The following is a 14102-nucleotide window of genomic DNA, read 5'->3' as shown; positions in this document are numbered from 1 at the left end:
TTGAGTTAATAAACTTTTAAAAACTGCGAACTGGTCTAGGGACGCATCTGCTTCGATCCTCGAAGATTTCATAAAGATAGGACTTATCCTATGTTGCAAGATTTGGTTGCATTAGTTGGTTACACTGTAAACATCAAAATTGTATTACATTTTATCTTTTATCTTTATTTACTATTTAAGCATCTCGATACTTTGATAGTATTCAATTTTTTGTTTATACCTTATGTTTGTGTAAAACGCTACAATGTATTACGAAAAATGAAAATATTAAATATTAAAAAACAACATTTATAAAATATCAAATTATAAACAATAAATTATTAAATAATATTTTTGATTTTTAGTTTTGTGTTTTCTATATTCATATTAACAATGGCTCTTGCTAGTATGCAAAGGAAAACCAATGTGAGTACAATATTAATTGCATGGTTTTAAGCTTCAATATGTTGTGTGTTAACTATTTTTCAGAAGTTTTATTTAATGATTTATTTATTTGTTCCAGGTGCGATTGCCTCCAGAAATTAATAGGGTTCTTTACATTAGAAATTTACCTTACAAAATAACGGCTGAGGAGATGTATGATATTTTTGGAAAATATGGTGCCATTCGTCAAATTAGAGTGTATGTTTTTTAAGTGTATATTAATAATTGGTTATATGAGAACTTGAGGCTTGTTTAGACTTATCAGGAGAGATGTATCATCTTTAAAACTGAAACCTTTAATAAGTAATAACCCTATATTTATTTTGGTCCCATATTATTTAATGTAGTACCATTACTTAGCAGTGGCATATACTGGATTTAAAGTTCCATACTCTCCCAAAAGTTTTTCACACTATGAAAACTTATATAACATCATATTAAATACATAAATTAGATTAATTGCTAACCAATTTTTAATAACTGCTATATAATGTTTTCGCTTTTTTTGGCTAGTAACAGAATATTGTTTGCTAAACATCTTCTATAATTTATTGTTTCATTAAGTACTACTACACTCATGATCATTGGGCCTATCTCCATTTTTAGTCACTTAGCTTTTAAAGTACCTTGTTCAGAATATTTAGTTATTAACATTATTTAATAGATGTTTTTGAAAAAAAAATGTACATGATTTCTGGTGGTTAAAAAGCTTAAAAAATTATAAGGATAAAAAAATGTAGTTTTATAACTACTTGAAACCATGTAAAAAAATATTTTTAAAAACAATACATTTTTGATATGAGTTTAATTCTAAGTTTAATTTTTTATCCAGAAGACATTTTAGAATTTTTCATTGTATTTAAAAATCAATTACGTATTTATGCATAATGTATAAATATATAGATATAATAGATGATCATATTATATTATTACAGTGCAATGCAATTATTTGTTTTAATGTTCTAATCCAACGCAATGCCTTTATAATTTGAAAAGTTTCATTGATACCATCAACTCTATTTTAATCTAAACCTTTTAGTTATTTTTTTGTAATTATTTTCATTTTACAGAGGCAACACCCCAGATACAAGAGGGACAGCATTTGTAGTATATGAAGATATATTTGATGCAAAGAATGCCTGTGATCACTTGTCTGGATTCAATGTGTGCAACCGATACTTAGTGGTCTTATATTATCAGGTATCATTTTCATTTGTTTTAGTTATAAAAATATTGTTTTTTTATACTATGTCTTATGTTGTTTAGTCAACCAAAGCATTTAAAAAATTGGATACAGACAAGAAGAAAGCAGAATTAGAAAAAGTTAAAATGAAATATGGCCTCAGTGAAGAAAATTAGAAGTAAACTAAATAATTTTCTCTGCAAATAACTGTTTAAGACATATAATGTACATGGTATTTATAAACTATAACAGAATATGTAAATATTAAACTAAAATTAATTTTAAAGATTTGCTTAAAATTATAATTATAACTTTAAATTTTATAATTTTAAATGTATTCAACTATAATCATCAGTCTATCATAAACTAGTAATTATAGTTGACTGAGACTGTCTATGTGATCACTAAGTCATTAATAAAAAATGTATTTTTCGATGTCTTACCCAACTGTATATACGCATCAGTACATGATTAAAATTATTAATTTACACAAAAAAATAATAAGTTATCTTTAAATTATTATCTAAATTTTATATTGGTTATGAGTAATAACAACTAATTATTTAAGCTAGCATATGTTTTAATTTTGGGAAGTACATACTTTATTAAGTTCAAATAACTTTTATATCTCAATCTGAAGTTAGTAAATATTATATGAGTTCAGTGTTGTATATAGGGGGGAGGGAGTTTGATGTTAATTACATTAGAAATAGGGCTATAATCATGTGGTGGATGTTGAATATGGAGAATAAAACCAGCAAAATTAAGTAATTTCTGTTAGACAATTTCAATCAAGATTTTCAAGAAGAAAAATTTGATACGTATCGATACAAAATAGTTACGTACCACCTCGTAACGGAGTCCGAGTCCGATACGGGTCAGTACGTATCGCTTGTATATTGCACGTGTAACATCTTGAACGCTCAAAATTGACCCGATATGTACCGATACACTCCAAATTCTTTCTTGAAAATCTTGAATTTGTCTAGAGTGGCTGGAGGTATGCAAATCCCATGAAACAGCATCTTATTCTTAAACTTGACGTACAAATGTATAATATAATGTTCTTATAGATGAGTCAAGTTTAAAATCCTAGGCCAGCCTTATAAATCCCAACATTCTGTAGGCTTTACAGCATATCATATTGATAAGAGTTCTGGGAATGAGGCAATTATTAAACTTAAATCCCAAGTCAACAATTGTATCAACATGCGAGATTGTCGTGTCAAATAGTTTATAGTGCCATTTTATAGTAGTACGCTTCCTTGTGTATGACATTTTTCAAGTTAAGTGTCAGGCCTAATGACAGACCACTCAACAAAATTATCCAAGTCACTTTGTAATCTATGACAATCTGCCAGAGTGATGATATGCATAAAAATCTTCAAATCATCAACAAAACAGAGGTGACCAATCAAAATGATCTTGTGAACCACTTTAGAAATACCATGGCTAGATATATATTTATTTAATAACACATTTAGCCATGGGAAGTACATCATAATCTCACTGGTCGCATACTAAATTATACATATTTTATTTGGACAAAACAATAAAAAGTTTTGATGTATAAATTAATTAAAATTATCAGAATAAATTATGATTGTTTTAATCATTACTCACGGTTTATAAACATAGATAATAAAATAATAATTATTTATTTATTTAGTAAGATATTTGAAATATTTGATTCTCAACTCGTTCACTTAGCTTTGCAAATCTATAGAAATGCTTGTTTTTGAATGGATGTTGCAGGTTTTCATCAATTAGGTTTGAGCAAGATTTGTGTTTAGTGAATTTAATTTAAAAAAAAACTAATGGCAGGTGTAACTTGATCCAAAAACACTCATAACTTTTTGTGCCAGATATCTCAAATTAGAAAATGTTTCTTTTATTTACATTAACATTATAATAATCTATTTTTGATTTTGATGTTTCGAAAATATGTTTTAATTTATTATTCTAAGTGAATCAGTTCCATTTGACGGGCGCCGCGTTGTGCGGCATTCCGGAGTATTCGATTGGCTCAAAAATAAACTATTTTTGCAAATATGTGATAAATCTCAAGGGTCATAAAATTATCCGAGGCGGTCAGTGGGTTAGCCATCCCTGCTTTACATGCACTGTTTGCAAATAAGGAGAATACTATTGGAGATAAATGGCCTCCTTATGGGACACCAGGAGAAACCAAGAAAATATCAGAACAATTATTAAAAGAATAAAGGTTGGTTTTTGAAATACAAGTTGAATTGTTCTAATATTAGTAGGTACTAGAAAACTATTAGTAACATAACCTATGATTTTCGACCAACATAATATAGGCAATAGTTTCCTACGTCAAATGGTGACTTTCAAATTCTAGATCAATATTACAACACACTCAGAATTCAGATTGCGTAGATTATTATTCTAAAGAATATTATTATTATGACAAACGGTTTTAGGAAGACTTTGCGGCCACAAATCTGGTAGTGAGTTAGTAAACTATAAATGTGTAATAAATATTCACACACGCGCATGCAATATGTACCTATATATTTGTGTGTTACTATTTTGTAAAAATAGTGCGACGTAAAAATTATTAACTATATTGGCTATATAGACGCAAAGAATACTTTTATGTATTTATGAGTGGTGAACGAGAAGCCGGACTACCAGTAGATATATAGTGCCGCCCCGACTATAAAGTAACAGTACGTCGTGATCATCGCCCCACCACACACAGCCAACTTGAACAAGAACGTAGGTACCTACCTACCTACATCCATAATAGCATTATAATAATATAATATGTACATTATAATATTATATATCTACGTCTATGCTTATGATGTGTTCGGGTTACATCACAACACGTCGGCGGAACCGCGCGGGCTTCCATCGCCGAAGAAACCCGTCACAGCTCACAGCGCAGTGTTTGTCGGCGATCCGTGCGACACGGTCCTGTGTGCTTTTTTTTGCGATAGTTGTTATTTATCGATGTCGTGTGCACATTGTCCGTACGCAGACGAATAGACAGTATAATTTTTAAATTTCAAAATCGCAATCATTTGCGCTCGTCATAAATCGGCTGGTGTACCTTAATAGAGCATACAAAAAAGTATATTGGCTATTTGTGTATCCGTGACACCTGCAGGAGACGACCGATAGATATTGTATACCCGAGGGCTGAAGTACCAGAAGACCCATGTGTTTAGGTGGTACATCTGCGTAAAGAAAAAGCGTGCTTAATACATGGTGTTGTTATAATGCGTATTTCAGGTAGGTGCATAACTTTATATTTGTACATCGTACATTAAAATTACCTACCCATGTAAACTATAATTAGTACCTACTTAGTAGTTGTATACTTATGCATGATAGATCGTGCTGTATAAACTACTTGTATACACGTCACACTTCGTTCGAATCAGGGATAGATGCAAGCGAGCCCCCCTCTCCTTCAGATCTCACACCGCAACCTTACATAATCATACATTTTTAAAGAAATATTTAAGCTCTATGTATAAGTGATTAAATACACTTTAAAACTATAGACAAGTGGATACTGCTCTCCACTATGCAGTTAATACCTAATGGTCTAGTAGGTAGCTAGAATGGATGTGTTAAATTTGAATTCGATGATATAAAATCATTGTATACGAAACCGTCCGTCAGCCTAAACTACTAAGTACATTTTAAGATATTAGTGCTATCAAAATAATTTATATTACTATTACAGTACTACCATTAATTATAAATACTCAATGCTAATACTATTAGGAATAATATGTTAAATTAACTCTCTCTGAAAACATTGCATTTGAAAATGACATTGTATATATATATTATATTATAATAGTATACCTACTTAAAAAGTTTCAATCATAGGTACCCACTAATAATATTTTTAAATTAGGTAGATACAACAGAATGATTACTAACATCACTATTCTTCGTAACTTGGACTTCAAATGTGTGAAAAGAAAAATTGTGTTCATATATTTTTTAGGTTTGTTAATACCTTGTAGTAAATTTTCATTCATTAGCCATATAAATTTAATATTCTACAAATTTCTAACTACAAAATCATTTGTAAATTTTCATAATTTTGTCAAAATTTAAACCTCAATTGCTTGAGAAAAAAAATTGTAGATATGTTTCAAATTTTTGAACTTCTGTTATAACAATTTATGTGAAACCTACTATAACATTTTCAAGTGTTTTGAATTTTTGATTAAGCAAAACAATCGAAGATTTCTTATGATTATAAATAGCTAAAAAAATAATAAAAATATTTTGAAAGTTGTATTATGATTTATGTTCGGGAAATGCCGATGTTAACATTTGTTGAATATTTTAACTATTTACGGTCATTGCTTATTAGTTTTCATGTTAAAAAAAAAATTAAATCGATTTTGTCAAAAATTTGGCAAAACCAGTTTTAACAAAACCCATTTTGTTTTTTTGGTGTACCTGCCTAACTATAAGACAAAAACGAATTATTCGTAGATATTTAAAATGTTCACCAAATATTTGTACTAGTATTTTAAAATATATATATATGTAATAAATGTATAATTTTCTTATTAAGCTATTTATAGACATTTGACATTTCTTATTAATTTTTCGTTTTTTTTTCATAAAAATCATCTATAAATTATTGTTTGCTTGATCAAACACTTTGAAAATGTAATACAAGGTTCCTCATAAGTAGTTCATACTGGAATCACTAACTAAAATATGTATAAAAAAAACATGAACTGGATTTGTTTTTGACATTTGAGATTAAAAATTTGAACGAAATTCGATATTTAAACGAAGAATAACTATTTTAGTTATTTCATCCTTTTAAAATAGCCAAAAACTAATACTGTTCTGCATTATCCACAGATGTAGATTGTAGATAGCCACAGGCTAGGAATTGTCTTACTTTATTAAATAAATAAATTTTTTTTAAAAGTTGTTTTATTGTTATTGTTTTTATTAGTGTATTACTGTAATACCTAATTAATACAAATATATTTATATGATGATGGACTGACAGATCGTCTCCTCTCAGTATCGTTGTTCGTATCACAAATTCAGAACAATTTAACATATCCACCTGCAGAGTATCTACGGTTACCTTACTCATTGTCACTTACGAGTATATATTATATTACACCATAAATGAAAATCTTCCAATAAAGATAGCGCTATTGATGGATTTGATACTTAACTATATGTTTATAATATTTGCAAATGTACAGGATAAAATATGTGTGTTTTTAATAAACGCACCCCCCCCCCCCAAAAAAAAATGTCTCTTCCGTGTACCTATATCTTCTTCTGATTCGAATGTATTGTGCTTATAGGTCCACAATTTGAATTTTCGTTGGAACCGTGGTTAGGTTAGATATTACAACTCAATAATAACAAACGTTACACACTTACACGCAACGATGGATCGGTGTGAGAACTGCGGCGACGAATATGAACGGTTGCTGAGCGAAGAGGATGACCGGTCGTCGGCAGCCGAGAATCATGGCGACGAGAGCCCGCTTCATTTGCGCCAGCGACCCGTCGATAACGGTCGTCGCGTCGCCTACGGCTTCGGACACGTGTTCAACGACATTACCGCGGCCATTTGGTTTTCTTACACTCTGGTGTTCATGCAAAACGTGGTTGGCGTGCCCGCGACCACCGCTGGATTTCTGCTGTTTTTCGGCTAGTATTTACTATTTATCTACACGATCATTTATACACTATAACTATATAATATGTACATATAGTACCTACCTATCTACAACACAGTAATATTAGTACCTAATCACTAATCAATTGTTACCTATATTCAACTCTGTATAAGTATATGCGTAATTTAGAGAGAGTCTCAGTTGTGCTTAACACGCCCTGATTTGAAATTAGCTCTTCAATATTTGAACCTATATTAAGGATTATAGTTTAAGGCTATAAATGATTATAATACCTATGTATGTTTTAGATACATCGGATGTAGGCAATAGGTATGGCAATAGGTATGGGCTATCCAGGTTTTCAACCTAACCTACTATTGTTGAATAATTATAATATTATTATAGGCACCATAGTTATATACAACAACTAGATATCCGTGATTATATTACAGTTGTGACCGATGCTTATAATGCAGACAATGTTTACATTTATTTTAAATGTATTCATATTCATATACAACTATACCTACCTGTCTACCTCTATATAGGTACCTATATAATTAAACATATACTGCTCATACAGCAGAGCGACTTCGACGACATTTTTTGATCTATGAATTTATCATTGAATTATATAACATATCAATTTTGCTGAGTATACTTATCTAAGACGCGCATGTACCTATCTCATAATTTTATTTCGTTAAATTTTTTAATGTGATGAATGACGACTAAGATCATACAGGTGTACAGTATAATAGGTTCCTAACAACTAACTTTTATTATCGAGTTGAACATTACTGTAATGCGATCGTTATATTTTGTGGTTACATACTTAATATTTATGTAATTTATAACCATTAATCGCCTAGGTATATCTTCAATCGTCATATTTTATTGTTAATAAAAAATTAACTAGTACCTAGTTATTAAGTCATATTACATCATATTCATTATCCCTAAACTATAAGTATTATTGTATTAAATACAGGCAGGAAACTAGTTGGAGCTAATTAGTTATTTGTCATTTCAATATGTATGGGAATGTGTTGTACCTACTACCTTGGTCCAATGTGTATTGCTTCTTTAATAGATGTTAGTAGTTGCCGCAATTGGTAAGGAATTAATTCATTGAAGAAATTATAGTCACTATAGTTCCACGACATCGAAATATTTGGACAGTTACTACTTAGTACAATAAAATCACTCACGAATTTATAGTAAAAAGTTTAAATGTCTTCTATCATAATAACGGTTATTAGTTTTAGATTCTGAGCTGAGAGATGATGAATTGATTTTAGAATGATGTGTTTTTTGTCAGTCGCCACAGTAGCAGTCGAGGCAGCGAAAATGCTTCCGATTTTCTATTTAAGCATCTTTTCTGGTTAGGAAAGTAAATCTTATTAGTACTTTGGGCAGGTCTTCTTCTTCTTGAGCTTGTCGGCTATCAAGACCATCCCGTATTTCCAGAAGTAACCTAACCGAAGTACTTTATGAATCTAATCTAATATATTTTTTTATTTTACTACAGTTAATTAATTAGTTTTTAGTCTGAATATGTTTTTTTAAAATACTTTATAGAAGGGTTGACACCCGTTAATACATAACATAAATAAATAAATATACATACTTATTCATAATTTATGTACAGGTCAAACTGTAGATGCAATAGCAACCCCATTTGTGGGAATCATGGTTGACAAATTAGGGAAAAAGAAAAATTGGGTGCTTTTAGGTAAATACAACTTTATGTACCTAATAAAATATGAATGTATTGCTGTTAATCGTTTTTACAATGCTGTACTATTGTTCATTACACAAGTAAAACCTAATAAATATTCAATCACACAATTTTCAGGCACAGTAATGGAAGCCATAAGTTTTCCGTTAATATATTACGTTTGGAATTTGTCCATAGTCGTAACTACTTTGATTTATATTTGCGCGATATTAACATTCCAAATGGCATGGGCTCTTGTTCAAATTTCTCACTTGTCGTTGATACCAGAGCTGACTGATTTGTCTTTAGAGAGAGGCAAATTAACTTCAATAAGGTGCGTTTGACATTATTTATTATATAATTATTATGATAAGTAATTACTAAGTACCTATTATGTAAGTTATAATATATGTATAGTGGTCATTCAATACATTGACCAATGAGTGCAAAAATAATATTATTTTCATGAAAAATTTGTTTATAAATTATATTTTATTTAGATGGTCACCAATTCACCATAGTCATCTACAAAATAATACCTATGTACCTTCTATAACTATAAGTCTATAATAATTATAGTTCATCCTCGTCTAATGCTCTAATTGCAATCATTCCGTGTTTATATAGATACATTTTCACAGTGTCCACGAATATTTTAATGTTCATCATCGCTTGGTCAGTGTTCAGAGGTGCACGGAATAACGGAAATGCGGGTAGTCTCATTGGTCCAAACGACTCAGAGAAATTTCAAGTTAGTTTAAAAATATATCTGAGGTCCATAGATTTATAGTACCTATATTTGATCTATGATTATACCTGCCTATATATATTATAATATTCACTAATCATGATTTATGAATTATAATATATTATAAATAATATAATGTACACAATCACTTTTATACATTATCCACCTATGCCGGCCATACTGTTACAGCCTACAAGTATCTATCAATTTGTCCAGGCGTGTTAGTTATGGACGTATCTACGTAATTCAATTAAAAATACTGTGTTATATAATATATATAGATGTTGGCGTTAATTGCTACAACGATTGGAGTGTTCTCCGCGTTTGTTTTCCAAGGACTATTGAAAAGCCCACGAAATACCAATAGAAAATTGATGTACCGACAGAATCGACAGATAAATGTCGACAAAATACTAACCTTTTGTAAAAACGTTCAACTGTATCAAGTGGCTATTGTGTTTACGACTTGTAAGCTGCTGATAAATATAGCTCTGATCTATATACCGCTTTTCATCAACGAATCGGCAATCGACGAATCTGGTACCATTGCTAGCATACCGTTGGTGGCGTATGTGTCTTCTCTGGTCACATCTATAGGCGTGGAATACGTCAAGCCGTGTTTTAAATCCGATAAAGTAAGTTCGAATAATATTTGTATACTGCGATGAGAATACACACCTATTGTTGTAATAATTTTCTGGCCGTATTATATATAATTCAAGGCTAATAGGTAACTAATGAGTAGGCACCTGATGATAAAGCTGACTTATAGGTTAGTATGTACACCGATAGATCCGTACGCGTGAGCAGACATTTCTGTCATGGTAGTCGTACATAACATATTATATTAACACTCACACACATATATTATTATGTACCTACGAGTATGTACGAGTATTATTCTTATCCACGTCTAAGTAAAATAGAGATTAATTTGGACGGGGTAACCTCTTTAACTACATTTACCATGGTAAAAAAGTATTTTATAAATATAAACTGAATTGTTGATTATCATGGTAGACACTATGAAATATTGAAATTTGAAAGGGGCGAGTTTGCAGACTGTTAGGCCCAGGGCCTGATTTACCAATTCATGGGCCCAAAATTGTCCACCCTATTTTCTTCAACGCTAATATACATTTTGCTACATTTTTGGGGAAATCCCATTCGACTTTATAACCCAACAAAATATCCAAGTAAAATCCAAATCTATTTTGTTTTCCCAAAGCATGATAAAAAGGTATTGGTTCAATTAATTTTTTACGCCTGTTGGTGGCCCCTCTTTTGAGTGGGCCCAGTGTAAATGTCCCATTTTCCCTTAGATAAAAATGTCACTGTGACTATCCCGTTAGCACGCTTATGAAGAGATCATATAGGTACTCATACTGATTACATGAGACATTTGAAATGGAAAAAAGTATAGTTAAAGGCCATTTTTAATGAATGCCAACTGTGTGTCCACCTCATCTTGCCTTAAAAATAGTAGAAAACCCAAACTTCCTCAACCTTTCTTATTTAGTTGCGACTTAAGGATTTAGGTACCTACCTACCCCTCGTCATTGAATATGTCACTACTTTTATGAATGTGCGTTAAATTGTCATTTAAAGATAAATCAATGTACTGAAAGGAGTAGGAGACTGTGTGACAGACTAATCTGTTTCCAACTATTTATTTTTATAATTTAGGTATTGGATAGAGTTAGTATTAAATTACCTAATATCTAATAATAATAATTGTATTAATTAATTATGTAATTACTCTGAGTAATTAATTTTTGTTAGTATTATATAGGTACCTACGCGTTATGTTGAACTTGAGCTTATATTGTTGACAATATATTCACATATATTTTATTATAAATTATTATAATAGGTACTATATCATATAAAATATTACATTATAATTACATTGATAATAACTTAAAACTTGAAAGTTACGCTCCTAATAGTCAATAATGACACGACTTGACTACGTACACACAATACGGTTCAATACTGTAAGTAAAAAGGCTACGTAAAAAAACTCTGATAACACAGCACGTCAGAACATAAAACAAGTATTTTTTTTTTTACCTTGATAAAACGATTAATATTAATTATGTAATAGTAGTATATTTTTTTAATTACAATAAACCAGATAAAATCATTTGAGGACTAATCGTTGTTTTTCGTTTCAATAACCAATTTTGTTATAATTTGAATTTCAAAAGCCCACAAAAAAATTGTGCCCATATATGTACATGTTATTTACTTATTTTCATATTGCTGTAAAAGAAACTTTATACCTATCAAATTTTCAAATGTCTGGGAGGATTTATACAGCATTACAGCGTGATTTTTAAGAACGCTTATCCTATTTTTATAGTTGAATTATGAATTCATTAAAATTCAGATTTTTGGAATTTTTAAATACATTTGAAGACCATTTTTTGAATCATCGATATTTTTTGTACCACTTAAGGATGATCTTGTGACAAAACAAGCTTTTGTTTTTGAAACAGGAACATCCCTTTTTCATTTAAAATTATTAAGCAGATTTTTTTTTGAGAATTTTGATGTATCTATCTAAATCAAAATTCAAGCTAGTCGTTTTTGAGTTATGTAACTTTGTGTTGTAAGGATATGTCTATGGTAATGGGTTAAGTAGATAGAGGGCTTATACGATTTGAAAAAGTTAGAAATTACAATTGATTTGTCAATATAAATAATTTGTAAAAGTGTCCCAAGTATAATAAATACTACATCTAACATTACATATAATTTTTATTTTGAATTAAAAAAATCATACACTAAATAATTTTCAGTAAAAAATGATATTCTCATTTGAAAAATAAATTTTTGTATCGCCACAGGATACTCCTTAAGTAGTACAACAAATATCAGACATTTGAAAACATGGTCTTTAGGTCTACTTAAAAATGCTAAAAATCAGGATTTTAATAAATGTTCTATTAAAGGGGAAAATGGGGGTGGGCATGCTTAGAAAATCAAACTGCAAATAAAAAAAACTAACAATAATTGAATAAATTAAAATAAACATTAGGATAATTTTAAATAATGATTCTATTGAACAATATTTAAAATATATTTACAAAGAAAATAAATGATAGAACCTCTCTAAAAATCACACATTAATATTTAATTGTTGTATTAATTAATCACATGTCATGTCTTGTTTATATTTCAGGTGACCTTTACAATTGGTAGTATAATATCAATTTTTGGATCATTATTGGTATTCTTCAATCCTAATAATGAACTGACTTATCACTTCTTATGCTTAGCTGCTGTATGCTTTGGTAATACATTAAAATTTTTTTATTATTAAACTATAAAAATTAATGATTAAGTACCTACGTATTAAAGTATATTAATTATATTATTTATCTGGCAACAAATTAATAAATATATTTATATAATGACTATAATGTAAGAGATGTATGTTAGATATCTACTCTCTTTTAATATTATTATATTTAGGCACATTTAAACATTTCTCCTTATTGGTCATATTATGTTCATAAGGAAGTGTGTACGTGTTTCAAATGAATACATAAAGTACATATTATTTTATTTTAAGTTGTGAAGGTCAAATAATTGTATATAATTACTTTATAATAGTTATTTAAGTACAGTAAGTTAGTAAATGAAGTGTTTTCATAATAGCTGATTCAACCTTTTTTCTAAATTCCAACCAAAATTGAATTGTGAGTGATTTGTTTCAAGATCCATTTTAATTATGCATTCGGCATTGCCTTTCATCAACATATTATGTGTATTCTTAATATCAAAGTTCAAAATAATTATAATAAAACCATCTCCAATTAATCATTAGGTTAAATTTTGAATACTACTTAAAATATTTTAAAATTATAAGCTATTATTTTATTTTTAAGGTTCAGGAAGTGCAATAACTTCAGTGTTAAGCCTTAGTGTCACTGCGAACCTCATTGGAAATGATACAGATTGTGGAGCTTTCATATACAGTTCAGTCACATTTTCTGATAAATTGATTAATGGTTTAGTTATCATTGGAATAGAATTCATGTAATAAGCTAAACAAATTGTATTTTATTTAAAAAAAATGATAATCTGTATATTATTTTTTGTTTAGGAAGTGCACAGATTTGGAAAAATGCTCTCATTATTACAGAGACGTTTTGGCATTTAGCAGTGGATCACTTGCATTAATTGGTTTATTGGTGTTTTTAACAATACCAAAAATACTTATAAAGGCAACAAAGAGTTCATCATCTCATATAGTTATTTAAATTAAATTGTACAAATAAAATATGTTCCTTTGCTATTTTTAGGGTTTAGAAATATTTGAATTATTTTAGTAGTTGATAATAACACATGTAAATACACCTA

The 14102-nt window shown here is 29.4% G+C and overlaps 2 protein-coding genes across 2 annotated transcripts; both read left to right on the top strand.

The window, feature by feature from the left end:
• The first annotated feature begins 211 nt into the window (after nucleotides 1-211).
• On the top strand, nucleotides 212-2104 carry LOC111033329 (splicing factor 3B subunit 6-like protein). The gene is made up of 4 exons (XM_022314012.1): nucleotides 212-405; nucleotides 503-621; nucleotides 1494-1623; nucleotides 1690-2104. The coding sequence occupies exons 1-4, from the start codon at nucleotides 373-375 to the stop codon at nucleotides 1780-1782; spliced, it is 375 nt and encodes a 124-aa protein (XP_022169704.1). The 5' UTR covers nucleotides 212-372; the 3' UTR covers nucleotides 1783-2104.
• Nucleotides 2105-4498: 2394 nt separating this feature from the next.
• LOC111033321 (major facilitator superfamily domain-containing protein 12-like) lies at nucleotides 4499-14027 on the top strand. Its single transcript, XM_022314004.1, has 9 exons — nucleotides 4499-4867; nucleotides 6943-7294; nucleotides 8915-8998; nucleotides 9122-9317; nucleotides 9611-9734; nucleotides 10013-10366; nucleotides 12919-13030; nucleotides 13628-13778; nucleotides 13846-14027. The coding sequence occupies exons 2-9, from the start codon at nucleotides 7030-7032 to the stop codon at nucleotides 14000-14002; spliced, it is 1443 nt and encodes a 480-aa protein (XP_022169696.1). The 5' UTR covers nucleotides 4499-4867; nucleotides 6943-7029; the 3' UTR covers nucleotides 14003-14027.
• The last annotated feature ends 75 nt before the right edge of the window (nucleotides 14028-14102 follow it).

This window comes from Myzus persicae, unplaced genomic scaffold (assembly GCF_001856785.1).
Source record: "Myzus persicae strain clone G006 unplaced genomic scaffold, MPER_G0061.0, whole genome shotgun sequence".
Taxonomy (NCBI): Eukaryota; Metazoa; Arthropoda; class Insecta; order Hemiptera; family Aphididae; genus Myzus; species Myzus persicae.
This window is presented reverse-complemented; position numbering and strand designations above follow the sequence as displayed.

Coding starts and splice junctions, on each gene's coding strand:
- LOC111033329 (XM_022314012.1), top strand. CDS start 373: ATGGCTCTTGCTAGTATGCAAAGGAAAACCAAT. Junction 406..502: donor GTATGCAAAGGAAAACCAAT/GTGAGTACAATA, acceptor TATTTGTTCCAG/GTGCGATTGCCTCCAGAAAT. Junction 1,624..1,689: donor TAGTGGTCTTATATTATCAG/GTATCATTTTCA, acceptor TATGTTGTTTAG/TCAACCAAAGCATTTAAAAA.
- LOC111033321 (XM_022314004.1), top strand. CDS start 7,030: ATGGATCGGTGTGAGAACTGCGGCGACGAATATGAACGGTTGCTGAGC. Junction 7,295..8,914: donor TGGATTTCTGCTGTTTTTCG/GCTAGTATTTAC, acceptor ATTTATGTACAG/GTCAAACTGTAGATGCAATA. Junction 9,735..10,012: donor ACGACTCAGAGAAATTTCAA/GTTAGTTTAAAA, acceptor TAATATATATAG/ATGTTGGCGTTAATTGCTAC.